Source organism: Aquila chrysaetos, chromosome 10 (genome assembly GCF_900496995.4).
Source record: "Aquila chrysaetos chrysaetos chromosome 10, bAquChr1.4, whole genome shotgun sequence".
NCBI classification, from domain to species: domain Eukaryota; kingdom Metazoa; phylum Chordata; class Aves; order Accipitriformes; family Accipitridae; genus Aquila; species Aquila chrysaetos.
In genome coordinates, this window is record NC_044013.1 from 3,009,939 (window position 1) to 3,025,481 (window position 15,543).

At 35.4% G+C, this 15,543-nt stretch overlaps 1 protein-coding gene across 5 annotated transcripts in view; it reads left to right on the forward strand.

Annotated features, from left to right (window-relative positions):
* The window catches only part of SMC4 (structural maintenance of chromosomes 4), a 39,929-nt gene that overhangs the window by 18,081 nt on the left and 6,305 nt on the right, over positions 1 to 15,543 (forward strand). For all 5 annotated transcript variants that reach the window (XM_030028003.2, XM_030028000.2, XM_030028002.2 and 2 more), the window contains exons 6-19: positions 1,608 to 1,772; positions 2,859 to 2,986; positions 3,547 to 3,687; positions 4,610 to 4,760; positions 5,596 to 5,760; positions 6,552 to 6,785; positions 7,380 to 7,565; positions 9,213 to 9,374; positions 9,959 to 10,184; positions 10,283 to 10,362; positions 12,308 to 12,460; positions 12,589 to 12,715; positions 14,151 to 14,340; positions 15,300 to 15,444. In XM_030028003.2, coding sequence (XP_029883863.1) covers positions 1,608 to 1,772; positions 2,859 to 2,986; positions 3,547 to 3,687; positions 4,610 to 4,760; positions 5,596 to 5,760; positions 6,552 to 6,785; positions 7,380 to 7,565; positions 9,213 to 9,374; positions 9,959 to 10,184; positions 10,283 to 10,362; positions 12,308 to 12,460; positions 12,589 to 12,715; positions 14,151 to 14,340; positions 15,300 to 15,444 — 2,253 coding nt within the window. The remainder of the gene's footprint in view (positions 1 to 1,607; positions 1,773 to 2,858; positions 2,987 to 3,546; positions 3,688 to 4,609; positions 4,761 to 5,595; positions 5,761 to 6,551; positions 6,786 to 7,379; positions 7,566 to 9,212; positions 9,375 to 9,958; positions 10,185 to 10,282; positions 10,363 to 12,307; positions 12,461 to 12,588; positions 12,716 to 14,150; positions 14,341 to 15,299; positions 15,445 to 15,543) is intronic.

Sequence of the window (15,543 nt, forward strand, 5' to 3'; positions counted from 1 at the left end):
TAGGAGGTTACAGAGTTTCCTACCCATGAGCAGTGTCTCACTGACACGTGGTTTTTGGTAGAGAAATCATGCTTTTGTGGCAAGGGGGCAAATGTGTAATTGCACTTGTATATACTACACTGCAGTTATTAGCCTTGGCTTTTTGAGATGCATAAGAAATAAAAATAAGAGTTGGGTTGCTTTGGGGTGGTGGTTTTGGTTTTTTGGGTCGGTTGTGGGGTTTTTTTTTTTTTTTTGGTCAAACCTGCTGATAGTTTTTTGGAACAGTAATTGGCAGAAAAGAAAAGCTTAGATGCATTTAACTTCTAGAATTTTAAGTTAAAAAAGATCTGCCACTGTGTTTTACTCTAACAAAGGAATTATGTGCAAGAAAGACTTATCTTAATAAATACTAGTTCTTATTTTGCAAAATTTGCAAAACTTGGGCTTTTTCCCTTCTCAGCCAACTGGTATTTACTAATTGGAAGAAAAGCATAAGGCCACTAGGTGTCATTGTGTACTGAGTATGTGGAATGAAATCACTTTGGCAAAAAATTCTAGTAACTTCCTTAGGTAACATTCAGGAGCACCTTATCCTCAGGTTTCTTAGCTGCTTACAGGTCTGATTTACAATGCTTGCCTAGAAATCCTGCCCTTTGTTGACTTCTGTGACTGTCCTTTCTGGTTCTCCAGCAGTCTTGTTAATCACCCCTCCTTCTGTATGTTCTTGAGAAGCTCTTCCTCATCGGTACTTTTGTGGAGACTTGGCTGTCAGCTTAAGCTCAACAAGCAGCCAACAATGACAACTAAATTCTTAACTATATTTTCACTCTGTGGATATAGACTTAGGCTTTTTTTACATACATAGCTTGGATACTGGAATATAAATTTTGTTTTATTTTATTTTTTATCAGTAAAATAAACAGTCCTTATTGTCTCAGGTCAGTCTTTCCTAATTCTTACTTAAAAAACAAACAAACAAACAAAAAACCACAACAAAACAACCCCATCCCAATTATTGTTACTATTCAGCTTAATAATTTAAAGTTAATGCTGTACATAAAGGAAAATTAAATGAAGAAAACCTTATACTTAAAGAATGTTTTTCTTTTTCCAACAAGGAAGTCTTAGTTGTATGAATTACAAGTCCAGTACATCCATCAGACATGATTTCATGGACCTCCTGTTTCCTAAAGAGAACCCTTCAGGGACTTCAATCCTGATTAAGCTACCTTAAGACTATTGGGTGCTACATGACCTAGAGGGCATGCTTTATTCTCTTCTTTTTTTAGGTTGGGGAAATACATTTTGAATCTTTAGAGAAATGAAGAAATGTTTAGACCTCAATGTTGTCTTCAGAAGAGATGCTGGTTATTCATGCACATCGCCACCATGCACTCCTTGGAGGAAATTTCTATTCATTTTGATCTTTGTTTTCCCAAATATATTGCTACTTTGAATAGTCAGTTTTGATTACTGCATTATTTTGTTCTTTTTTTTAATAATGCTAGAATATGGTCACATACCTGCATTCCAAAGATGTTTGTATTTTTTCAGAATACTAACTCCTTCCCCCAGAAAAAAAAAAAAAAATAAGAAAAGAAAACATTAAACTTTTCTTTTCCAAGGGGGAAGTTGAACAAATTGCATTGATGAAACCGAAAGGCCAGACTGAACATGATGAAGGCATGCTTGAATATTTAGAAGACTTAATAGGATCGGCACGACTAAAAGATCCTATCCAAACTCTGTGTCGCAGAGTAGAGATTTTAAATGAACAGAGAGGACAAAAGGTGAGTCTCAAAGTTTTGTTTGAATTATAAATAAAAAAATACAAGCTTGCGGTGTTTCATTATTGGATTTTTTAGGAAAAAAGTTAACATAAAACTTGGTTAAAATTTGGCACTCCTCTATAAGAGAAGTGCAGAGAAACTTTGAGTTACCTTTATTGCATCTGCTGTTTCTCTCAATTGTAACAGAAATGGGCAGTCAACATCAGTTGCCCTTCTTTAAACACTTAGAATGCTGTTGGCTTTTGATTCCCAAAGGTTTGAATGCTTGAGTTGTAACACAGGATTTTACCTGCTGAACTCTCTTTGATCGTATCTGCATGCATTAAATGGTTCTCAGCCTCAATAGAGAAATAGATTATTGTTATCTGAATACATCCAGATAGGGCTTTTTATCTGCCTGACTCCTATTGCTAAATAGCAAATAGGAGAAGTAGCAGGGAAACCTTTGATATGCTAAGAAAAGGAGAGAGGGAGGCAGAGCACTGGTGAGGTGATGTGCACACAGCTGTGTCAGGCAGCATAAAAATACAGAACATTAGTTGTGGCTTGAGCTATGTAGATCTATTGCAGAACTTGCTTTCATAACATTTTGTTTATGCATTGAGTTCTAAAAGTACTAAATAATATCAAAGTTCTTTTTACTTGGTGTGTCCTTGGTAAATCCTAGTATGTTGCAGACTTTTTTTAAAGGCTGGGAAGGAAAACAAAAGATGTGTAGTTGCAGGAATTAACTTTAAAGGGGCTAGTCAAAAGGATGAAATATAGACAATAACATACACAGTCTATAGGTAACTCCTCTTTATTTCTCAGCCATGTTTTCCTTGATTTGCCTGAGCTGTTCCTAGCATCTGTAGGATCCCTTTTTAGTTTTAAATTACTGTTTGAATTGCCCTAAAAGCACAGTCTCTGCTGTGGAAATGGTGATCTGTTATTTCAGAAAGCTTGTAGTGCTGAATTGCCTTGCAGAGTTAATTGTTGAAGACCATCTCTCTAGAGGACATGTGTGCTACAAAGGGTCTGGGTTTTTTCTCCTCATGGTTTGTTCTTCTGTAGTACTAGCAGTAAGTCTGACTCTGTCTTGTCTAGTTAAATAGAGTTAAGATGGTGGAAAAAGAAAAGGATGCCTTGGAAGCCGACAGGAATAAAGCCATTGAATTTCTTTCTTTGGAAAACAAAATGTTTAAAGAAAAGAATCGTATCTGTCAATACTATATGTAAGTACTTCTCTAAAGTTTTGATTTGGCTTTAATCAAAAAAAGTGGTTAGTTGTTAGTGGTGGTGTTTTAACTCTGCTTCCATATCTCTAATTAGAAATACTTTGCATTTCTTAACATCCGTATCAGTCCTTCAAAATTAGTTGAATAGCATTTGGAAAATAGAGACCATTTTCATAAAAATCTTAAAAAAAAAAAAAAAAAAAAAAAAAAAAAAAAAACCAAACACCAAAACCCCAACAAAACCAAAAAACTGCTTACCATCTTTTTACAAAGTAAAGTAGTCCAGCAAATTAATCTCGTACAGCTTTATACTGAAATTGAGAAAGTAGATCACTTAGACACTTCAGATGAAAAATAGTCTTTAAGTGTTAGATTTCCTTGCTGTTTTGTACTAAATTGGCAAGGTTACTCAATAACGGATATTAGGATTTAATACTTTTCATAATCCATTTATTACACTTAAGATTGGAAATACATATTCATTATGAATGTTAGCTTTATGGAAAAAAAGTGGAGTTTTCAGTTTGGGTTTTTTTGGTTTTTTTTTTTTTTTTTAGGTATGACCTAAAGAAACGAGTAAATGATATGGAAATGCAGAAAGAAAAAATTAATGAAGAAACAAAAGATGTTAATGAGAAGAGTAGTAAACTTGCAGATGAAATGGAAACAAAGAATAAAGCTTTAAAGGAACTCGAAAAGTAAGTACTTTAAGTATAGACTTGTAAACCACAGTACTCTTAGCTTACATGTTCTGCATATGTGGTGTTGGAGTTAGCAGGATTTTCAGAAAAGGCTGTGGTAGTTGTATTGCAGGGGTGGGGGGGAACACCTGGGAAAGCAGAAATATACAGTGGTTGCATGGGAAGATGATCACAGGGAGCATAGCTGGGTTTTTCAGTAGTTCTTCCACCAAAAACTTAGATTATCTGATGAGCAGAGTCACTTACAGTGTTTCTAAACATTCCCTGGCATGGATTAAATGATCTTTTGCACAAAAATAAATTTTAAAAAATTCTCATTGGTTTGATTTGGTTCTGCAGGTTGCTTTTCTTGGAGAAATCTGGGTAATAGTCACAATTACAGTAAGAAAAGGTCTGATTTTTGTTGGATTTTAAAGGACATACTTTTTTTTTATCGACTACAAAAAATAATTGGGAGATTGTTTCAGGTTTTTAGGTAGACAACCATAATGCTTAAGTATGTGGATGTTAGGTATTTTTCTCTGGTTTCCTTATGAATCTTTTAGGCATAAATTGTGTTTCCCTAAAATTGATTTGTCTGGGTGCTGATCTCCTATCCAACTGCAATATTAACCTTTTCATCTTCTGAGATCATAGTAAGCTATTTGTGAGAGATGTGAATTATACATTCTGTTAAAGAAAAAAACCCCAAAATTTCTGAAAGCGTGTTTAATATTGTTTTGTTAGTTGATCTTTTTCTTATGAAACATCACTTCCCTGGGGAAAATACTGTGAATATAGTTAAGTATTGGATGTTGTTTTTCACAAAAACTGAGTAGTACGGGTTTAAACACTATATGCTTACTTGTATAAGCCAAGCTCTACTGACATTATTTTTATAGGGTATGTAATAGATGGTTGTTTCTTTTTTCCCCTTCAGGAAACTGAATAAAATTACAAAGTTCATAGAGGAAAATAAAAAAAAATTTAATGAGTTGGATTTGCAGGATGTTAAAGTAAGGGAAAATCTAAAACATGCCAAAAGCAAAGCTAAAAAACTGGAGAAGCAACTTCAAAAGGATAAAGAAAAGGTAGTGTGAACTGCAACTTGATTTACTTAAAGTGTAGTTGGTTGCTCTAGATGAGAACATCTTTGCGCAAAGGACACCAAGTGTACTTTATGCCACAAGGAAGATGGAAAAATATGTTTTAAATTTTTTTTTTTATCTGTTATGTCATTTAAATCAGCTAGGGATTTTGGTTGCAAATAACTTACTGAAGTAATACATTATTCTCCCTTAAACTATTGCTCACTGCACATCTTTACTATGGGAGACCATGGCCAGCAGTACCAGACTGTTTTCTGCCTGAATGCAAAGTCAAAAGCTTTACTGTTGCTTCTCAGCTCTGTTGGGGAGGTCTCATGGCTTGAAAAGCATCTTTTTGTCACGTTTGTGGAGATTACAGGAACACTGCGTGTTCTTGCAGTTAGTACCTTTTTAAACACTTTTTTTTTTCTGTTTCCCTAGTTAATTTAAAGGATATATCTTACCAAGTTGGTTGTTGCCAGCTGTTACAGATCGTAAATCACTCTCTGCATTGAGAGTGGCCTTCTGAAAGTAGGTATTTAAGAGTTAAGCCTCATTGTGATTCAAAGACTTGAGTTCTTATGTGTAAAGCTATGTTCTTTTACTGCTGTGGCTTGCTTCTCTCTGGATGGGCTCTAGAACTGAACAAGCCTTGCAAATAAAATCCAAGCGTCCTGCTAGAGCCACGGTGTGTCTTGCCCTACAAAAACACGAGAGCTTCGTTAGGGCTTACGCTTCCTTTGACTTCCATGTAGCACTTGAAAGGCAGGGTTTAAAAATAAGGCAAAACTATTCTGTTTCAGTGGGAGAGGCAGTTAAAAGTCTTTTCCTTGCATAGGTAGAAGAATTGAAAAATGTACCTTCCAATAGTGAAAAAGCTATCAGCAAAGCAACATCTGAGAAAGAGCTTCTTGAAAAGACAAAAGAGAAAGAAGAAGAAAAACTCAAGCAGGTTATGGATGGCCTTAAGGAAGAAACACAAGGACTTCAGGAAGAAAAAGAGGTTTGAACTGTTTTGACTTAGTACACTTACTGTATTAACTGATGTATAGCTTTGACACTTACGAATGAAACTATCACAAGATAGTTGTAAAATGCTATTTTGTATGATAAATACACAGTTTCATGTGTTACTTCAGTGGAGCCTAACTGGGAAATTCATTCTGAATTTATAATCAGAGCTAAATCATTTTCATTAAGTTGGCCGCTTTTTATAGTGATCATGTGTCATCAAGCATATAATTAATATGTGTATTAAATAATTTTACACTTCCATTATTTGAACACACTTTAATTTTCTCCCATTGAATTTTTTAAGCCAATATGTTGCTTAAACAGATTTTGAAATGGTATGTTGCGAGCCTTTCACGCAGCTGTAATCTGAATTAATAGATAACTACTACAACACTTGGTTATTGTTGATGTTAGCTGTTCGACCACTAAACACCTGGAGGCTGGAAATTTATCCCGTAAATTTGGGGGATTACTTTCTGTACTTGAAAGCATGGTTTTTCCATTTGAGTTGCGAAAATGATACAAAGCTTGTATGGAAATGTTCTATAATAATTTCCTGATGTTCTTTATAATTATGAAAAATGTCTTATTTCATTTCCATACAGAATATGTTAATAAATTAAGAAATACTTATTCTTCTAGATAACATAATTGTTTTCTGCTGACAGGAGAGCTAGTAAAAGAATATGCCCGTTTCTTCTTTTTCTTTCATACAGTGTGATTGCTGTAATAAATCCCACAGTTGTCTGTTTTCAGCTGTAACATTGTCCATTTTTGCAGAGCAAAGAGAAAGAGCTTATGGAGTTTAGTAAAGCAGTGAATGAAGCGCGTTCAAAGATGGATGTAGCCCAGTCAGAGCTTGATATCTGTCTCAGCCGTCATAATACTGCTGTGTCTCAGTTAAATCAGGCAAAGGAGGCTCTGATGACTACTTCAGAAACTCTTAAGGAAAGGAAAGCTGCTATCAAAGATATACATATAAAATTACCCCAAGCTGAACAGGAATTGAAGGAGGTGAGACTTGACTTCCATATAGAAGTTCTCCGAGTTACACTATGTTGCAACACACAAACCAAAGTTCCACTCTTCTTTTTATCAATAATTGTGGTGAAAATAAACAAAAAACTGTCTCCAATAAAATAACATTTAAAAACTATATTCTAATACTCAGTTAACCGGTGAAGTAAGTATTTGATTTCAAACTTACTTTGAGTTAAGCAAATGTTAACATTAAGCACTGAAATTAAATCCTACATATCCCTGCAAGGGAATCAGTTTAAATATCATAATGAGACATGTTAAAATAAGTAACTGGCTATGTTTCTGAGCCGCCTTTGAATTTCCTTTGCTCTTCTCATTCCCCAAAGGAAAAAAATGCCACTACCTTGTCCTCAGCCTGATTCATGAATTCATATGCTGTTGTGTTTTTATCAAAGTGTACTAAATACTAGCTGAAGTGTATCCACATACCAGCCATTCTTCTGATAAATGTTTGCTACTTCTGCTTTTTGGTGGCTGGTTTCATTGCCTATGCAATCATGAATCTAAGATTCCCTGGATACAGTGGTTTTTGTGAGGCTAAGATAATGTCTTTCTTTTAACCGTTAGAAAGAGAATGAGCTTGAGAAGCTGGGAAGAGAAGAATCAGGTGCTAAGAATCTTGTTCGAAAACTGCGTCAAAAAGTAGAAGAAGCCAAAAGTTCTTTAGCACTAAGTCTCAGTCGAGGAAAAGTGCTTGAGGCTCTGCTTCAGCAGAAGAAATCTGGAAATATTCGTGGAGTATATGGAAGACTGGTAAATTTTAAAAGGCTATTCTACTTTTAGTCTTAAACTTTATAGGAACAGCATGGTGTTTCTGTAATTGAGTGAAAGATAGCATTTCTCAGTTCTCTGGTGCTTTGAATTTGGACAACAGAGTTGCAAATCTTGTGGACTTACTATAAATTAAAAAAAGAAGATTGTTGAGGTTCCACTACTCAGCACTAAGTAAAGGCAATGGCTATGAGAAAGCTTGTATTTTTGGTAGGCTGATCTTTAAGCTAAATCATGTTGCTGCAGTCTCTATGGGAATGTGCTCAAGCCAGGAATACTACCAAAGTCTTGTAAACCTGTCCATGCTTTGGTCCTGCCTGTGCTTCTGTGTTGAGCTATGACTGACAGCTGTAGTGATTCTGATTCCTTTGAATGTTAGGAACATCTATGCTGGAGAAGTATTGTGGAGTAGTGCTTTTTACCTTCTGGTGCCACAGAAGGTAGAATCAGTTGTTAACCACACGCTTGGCAGAACTACCATGGAACTTAAAAAAACATCTTACAGCTTGTATGTAATTTAATGTGGAACTGTATGGGCTTTTTTTTTTTTTTTTTTTTTTTGCTTCAAAATTTATAAAATTTGGTGAGCTCTTTGCTGTTTGTTTCCTCTCGTTTTACTTGCATACCTGTCAAATCAAAAAGAGCAATGTTGGTGTTTCAGAGAAGACCAAGGAAAGCTATGTCATAGCAAAACGTTGAGTGCTATCAGTTCTTTCCAAGCAGTGTTGATCTAAAGTTCTGAAAATTTGCAGCTGAGGTAGAGTTCTTCATTCCTTTTTTTTTTTTTCACTAGCACTGAACAATACACATGTATCATTGTAGATGTAGAAGTGCTATTTTTATATTCTGCAATTTTCTCTTTTTTCCCTTTCACCTGCTCGTCCAAGGAGAAGTATCTCTGCTTCAGAAAAATCAGTTTATTTAGTATATGTATATTTAAAAAATGTGCGTATAGATTTATAAAAAAGATGAAGTTCAAACAGCAGCAGACTACTGCCTAGTACAGCTGGCATGTATTTTGTCTCATGCTCTGTTAGCACTTGCCACAGGGAGGAGTGTGAGGTTAATCTGTTCTTGCATAACTCACAGTTGGCTGTGCATGCTGTTTTTACCTGTAGATACACAGTAATTTTTCAAAGATGCTGAACACCCCTGTACCCGTTTTTCAGATCAGTACAGGATGGCACGCAGAAGTGTATGACTTGCCGGGTCCTACCCAGCTGACCAACGGTAGAACCATACACAGAACACATTAAATAATTTTGTTAGGCCAGACTGCCTCACTAAAATGCTGGCATATAAAATTTGTCTACAGAAAATATATCAATGCTACTGTGTTGCTCTACCAGAAGTACCACTTTAGAAGCTCTGAGTATACGAATTTCTACTATGGCAACAAGTACATTAGAAATACATAAATAGCAGTGTGATGGAGAAGACAGGTGTGGTATTATTTTACAAGTTCTAATTAAGGTTTAAGTTCTTTCACAGAAAATTCTTTTATAATTTGTTTTCATCTCATTTCACTTTGTGTAAATTTTTTGTCATTTATTTCGTAATACCAAGACAAAACATTGATGCCAAACTAATTGGTGTACTTCTGCCTCCCCCCCGACCCTCAATTATTAGGGAGACCTGGGAGCTATCAGTGAAAAGTATGATGTTGCTATTTCATCGTCCTGTGGTGCCTTAGACAACATTGTTGTCGATACAATTGATACTGCACAGGAATGTGTGAATTTCTTAAAGGCAAGAGGAATTGGAGTTGCCACATTTATAGCCCTGGACAAAGTAAGTACTAGCACTTCAGCAAAACAAATTGTTGATTTACCCTAATGTGCACAGTATTAATACTGTATATAATGTATTAATATGCATGTGTATAAATAAGTATTATATATTAATATGTTACGCTGTATATGTATTAATACTGGTAAAGCTAAAATATAAACCATTTTAATAGGCTGTTGGTACCTTAGAATATTCTACTAGCAAATGATAACGTTTACTTACAGAGAATTACGAGGCTTTTTAGATACCTGTATGGGTACAACAGATGTTTGGTCTGTCATTTATGTTCTTATAGTTAGATTTTTTTTTATTTTTTTTTTTTTTAGCAAATTAGAAAACTTAATAATCCAAGTAATCTAGTAACTGTATAAACTATGAAAACCATGAAAGAGAACAATGAGTTATCAGTGAGTTTTTAATTATACTGGAAGTAGAGATCCCCAAGGAAGGAAGCTTTACGGTTAATTGCACTACGATTAATAACGTTAATTGCTTTAAAGCCTTAACATGCCTTAAAATAATGAAGTGACCTCATAATTTATTCTAAGGAATCTCTCATTCATTTATTTACTTTTTTGATCTAGATGGCTGTATGGGAAAAAAAAATGCAAAAAATCCCAACTCCTGAAAATGTTCCTCGATTGTTTGATCTGGTGAAAGTAGAAGACGAGAAGGTTCGCCTGGCTTTTTACTTTGCATTACGTGATACTCTAGTAACTAATAACTTGGAAGAAGCTACCAGAATAGCATTCCGAAAAGAGAAAAGATGGAGAGTGGTAACGCTGCAAGGGCAAATCATTGAACAGTCAGGTATTTAAGTGCAAACTTGCAATTATATTTTAAGCACTTTATAGATGATATCTAAGCACAATAAGCTCACTAACTTCTTTCCATCTTTTTTACTTTAGGAACAATGACTGGTGGGGGGCGTAAAGTAATGAAGGGCAGAATGGGTTCCTCCGTCATAATGGATGTTTCAGAAGAAGAGGTTAGTACATAATCTTAATTAAAAGTGGAATTTTGTCAAAGTTCTTTGTTTTGGTAGTTCATACACATGTGCTACGTCCTTTTAAATTGGCATGAGTAGTTAACAGTCTGTGATGCAAGATACATTAACAATGATTTGAAGTTCACAAGGTTAGCATAAGTTATATTGCTCTTAAGCACATGTGTTCACAGCCCAGCTATCATATGCCTATTATTTAATTTTTAGTCTCATAGTGCTTCCTTTGATAGCTTGGATAAACTGATTGAAGGTAGGGATTACTGATCATAAGGAACCACTGAGCGGCAGAGCAGTACACACAAACCTCACCAGCAATAAAAGACAAGTTTGGTCCTTCATTTACGTCCTTGTAAGCTTTGTCAGGGAGTGGCAGAGCTTTCCTTCCAATTTGTATTTCAAGAATGTTTTGGAATATCAAGATACAGCTTGCTTTTTCCTTCTGAATTCTTTTAGTTTTTAGTCTGTAGTTTTATTTAGTGTGGATGTAGCCTGTATCCTTTTTGGCTAGTATCTGCTGATGAACTTTAACTGAGATCAAACATCAAAGTGTTGATACCTTTTCAAGAAGACAAGCTCCCCTGTGTAACTCCTGACGTCAGTCCTCTCGCTACAGGAGAACGAACTTTTGCTCTTTAGGAATGAGAGCTATAATCCAACACATGGGTTGAATATTTGCTTACCACTAAGGACACAGGAACAGTAGTTAGTATTTTTTAGGTGAAAATACTTTCAAATTGGAGAACTTCAAAATCAAACTCAACTTTAAGGTTCTCTCTATCTCATTTCTCTGCTGGAGAAGATAACCATGTCACCGCCTTTGCTGTTATTGCTGATGTTTCTCCACTTTTTGGTTTTATCTCTGAGAGGTTAAAATATATATCTATTCTTCTCTCATCTGTCTTCTGTATTTTCACCTTCACTCAGCTTGGAAAATAGGATTGCATTGGCCAAGAAAAGATAAAATTCTGCAAACCCTGGAGAGTTTGACGTAGAACTCTTTTTTTTTTTTTTTTTTTTTTTTTCCTTTTCTTTTGTCAAGCCTATTCAGATAATGCTGTACTTGTAGAGCACTAATGAACCAACCTCATGGACAAAGGGTTATTGCCCTAGCCTTGTAAAGAGTCAATAAATATATAAGGCAGCTCATATTTCAGTCTTGCTAATTAACAGACGTTGCTATTTCCTGTCTTCACGCTTTAGATTTATTCACTGGTCTCTCCAAGAGACAGGCTTATCTGCTGTTTTCTGTTTGGCCCATGAGAGATACTGTGGCACTCAATAACAATCAATAGCTGTAACTTAATTTCTCCATTTTCAAGAGTTTTGTACCTGTCTAGCATAGTGGACAACTCCAGGTAGACCAAGTATATTCATACCTTTGCCTGTTAGTTCTCTATATGTAAAAACAGAAAATGGGCTGAGATCTGAAGTGTATCCTTATTCCTTCTGCTCTTTAAGGTGAATTGCAAGACTTGGTCACTTGACCGGTTGCTATTTGCAAAAGCTTGTTTTCCTCACACCAGATTACCACAGAAACCAACGAGCATCAAATCTTAACTATAGTAAAAATTGCTTCTAGCTTCTGCTTGTGTGTTTTTCGGATTCTGCCTTCACTATTCCGGCTTAAGCCTTTCAAGCTTAATCTAGTTTTATTTCCTTAAAACAATTCTCCATTATGAGCTATTTTGACAGGTATTCTTCAGCTTACTTTTTCTTATGCTTGCTTCTCTCTTGTTTTCCACTGCTGTAATTGATCTTCTCAGCAGTCAGCCTCCATATTCTGTCCAGCTACGACAAATTTTCAAGTTTTTACTGCACTTCCCTCTTGTGATTTAAGAGATCATAGATTGTCGAGCACATGAATGAGATGTTGCTTTGTTTTGTAGTGGTGACACTAGGCAAATGATCATATCGTATTTTTATGTAGGTCAATAAAATGGAATCTCAGCTGCAGAAGGATTCTAAAAGAGCAGTACAGTATGAAGAAGAGAAATCACAACTTGAAGAAGCCATAAGAAATCTGCGCCAAGATATTCAGAAAATGAGAAATACTTTAGAAAAGTATACAGCAAGTATCCAGGTGAACAAGTTTATTATTGAGGCAATACCTGGCTTCTCTGTCAATGTGCAGGGGGATAACTTCTCAGTCTCAGCTTAACATAGTCCTTGTTAAAGTACAGGATTCTAACGCAGTTCTGGTTTTTTTAGAGTTTATCTGAACAAGAAATTCATCTAAAAACCCACATTAAGGAACTTGAAGCTAATGTAATTGCTGCTGCTCCGGACAAAAACAAACAGAAGGAACTGGAAGAAATCCTTAATAGTTACAAAAAAGGTACATTTTGTGGAGAGGGGATTATAGATCAAAATTGTAGTCATATTCTTTTACTAATACAAGAATGAATGGCTATGGCTTTGTTCTTTCAGATTACCAGTGCAGTACCATATCTTGGTTTGGAACCTCTTTTCTCCTAAGTGGGGGATAAAAGGTGCTTCCAGAGATTAGAGAGTGAAACCCCTTTTTTTACAATTGCTCAAGTTCATGTTGCAGTCAAACTAAACATCAATTTTAGTATTTATTTGGTTAGATTTTTATGGCTGTATTACATACAGATTCATAGGGAAACTTAGTTTAATTAGGGGTAAGAATTGTTAATGTGGAGGTAATTATATTAAAGTTCAGTAAAGGCTTTTGCCATGCTCTATCTGGACTATTACATGAGTCTATAAAATGTATACCCTGTATTCTGTTGTGGGCACACTGTACCCCAGTTCTTTTTGTGGAAGATGTTTACTCTGAGAAGTTGAATTTGTTTCCCTGAAGAAAATTGGTAGCTTAGTAAAGTAAACCTTGACTGCTTCTTTGTATTTCTTGCTCAGCGAATGATATGAACACAGTGAAACATATTTCCCTTCCCCCACAATTCTGCTTCCATAGCATTTTAGGGAAGAGAATATGTACAACTATGGATTTCCTCTATGCTTCTTTTAAATAGAGTACGAATGCTTTACTTCCTCAATCACGCTAAGGTTTGATGTTATAAATATTCTTCTCTAACATTTGTACCAGATAATGGAGAGACACAAACCTGTGTTCTCCTGGAGAGATGACTGCCTTCCACCTTTCAAGTCTCTGCTTTACCCCTTCTATCCCCAAAAGGAAATTATAGATCTGTAGCAAACCTAGTGTGGGATTTTATTTGATTGTTTTGCCCTTAGAATACTACGGTGCTATGTTGTTTAATTTTTGAAAGCTGTTCAACTTAAGATGGTTTTGTTGAGTTTTGAGTATAATCTAAATAAGGAAACTTATCTCCCTTGAAGGTACAGTAGGCTATCTTATTATTCAGCATGTGTAGTAACTATGCAGTAATACCAGCCACTGAGCAACAGTTAGTGGCCAGTTCTTACAATTTAACTTTTGAGCATTTTCCCATTAAATAAATGCAAAGAATGAGCTTGGAATAGCTTCCTATGTACCATCTCATGTATTTCAGTACTCCATATACATTAAGTAATCCAATTAAATTTTTTGGTGGTTTACACCAAAAGAGCTTTGGCAGTATAACAGTGTCAGAAAGATGTGGTATTTTTTTCTTTTTGCCACAGTAAAAAAAAAAAACAGCGTTTTTCACAGTAGAAAGAAATAGTACACTTCTCAATATATTAATAGAGCAGAGCTTTTTATCACTTAAATCTTGATGTATTGCAGCAGTCCAGTGTTCCTAGGGACAGCATGATGACCTTAACTTGATTTTGGTTTTCAACAGATTATGAATGCATTGCTGAGAAAGCTGGTAAAATAGAAAATGAAGTTAAACGATTACATAAGCTCATAATTGATATCAATAATCATAAACTTAAAGCACAACAAGACAAACTTGATAAGATCAACAAAGAAATAGATGAATGTACTTCAACTATTACTAAAGCCCAAGTGGCAGTCAAGACTGCGGACAGGTACAGTAGATGTCAATGTGCTCAATGGTAAAGCTTTAGGCTGTAATTGTATATTGCTGCGACTCGTGTTTGATTACAGTTGGACCTTTCCGGGGTTGCGGGGGGGATTTGTCCAGCTCGAGAAGATGGTTTTCACCTCTTTATAGCTAGAGGAAAACTGGAGGGAGAAGGTCACAACCTTCTTCTCTAAACTGATTTACCTCAAACTGATACTGGTTCTTAATTAAGAACCATAATCTTTGTTAGTGTGCTTCACAGGCAAAGGATCAGAGACCTAGAAAGCTTAGTGAAAACTGACCAAGGAGAGTCACGTCAGCCTTCAAAGAGCTGTATCTGTGGGCATGAGTGCCTGCAGGATATTTGCTTGTTTTAAGTAGTTTCCATAGCTAAAAATCCCATGATCTTAAAATCTGAATTTTCAGTTGCATGTATAAAACTCAGGAGGTAGGTAAGGGGAGGTAAAGGGAAATACAATTTTGTAGTTTCTACTAGACAGTTTAAAAGTCATGTTTAATCGGTATTTTTCTATTAATACTTGCCTGTCACTAAAATGCAGTATTTCAGGATAAAGATTCAAAATAGCACTTAATTGCCATGCAGTGGAGCAGTTCAGATCTGAAGGGACTAATTTTATTATGAGGCAGGTCAGGAAATAAAAGGCAATGTATTTTTTTTATGTTAGCTTAATGCTACGTAATGGATACTTAGAACAAATGTCAAAACTGTCTCTCAAAGAACATATTAAATCATTTAATGAGGCCTGTCTGCTATATGTTTAAGGAAGACAACTTTGTTTTCCTTGGGTATCTTGGGAGTGTGAGAGTTCACGCATAAATAAGCACTTCCTATTTGGTTGTCAGTAGCTATTGAACAATCTTGATAAGTAAGATTGTGTTTCTAGATTATCTTAAGTCATATTTGCACTCACGTGAGGTATACAAACATCTCTACCTGTTCAGAAACCTGAAAAAATCTGAAGAGTCTGTTCTTCGCACGGAGAAGGAAATTAAAAATAATGAGAAAGAAATTAAAGACTTAACAGAAGAGCTGACTAAGCTAGAAGACAAAGCTGCTGAGATTATAAATGACTGCAGGCAAGCTGAAGTAAGTGTCATGTTAATTTAGCGTATCTCTTCATGGAGGATGCAGTCTGTGAAATAAATTTTAGATAACAGTTGTTGTGCCAGAGTTGTTCTAATGGCT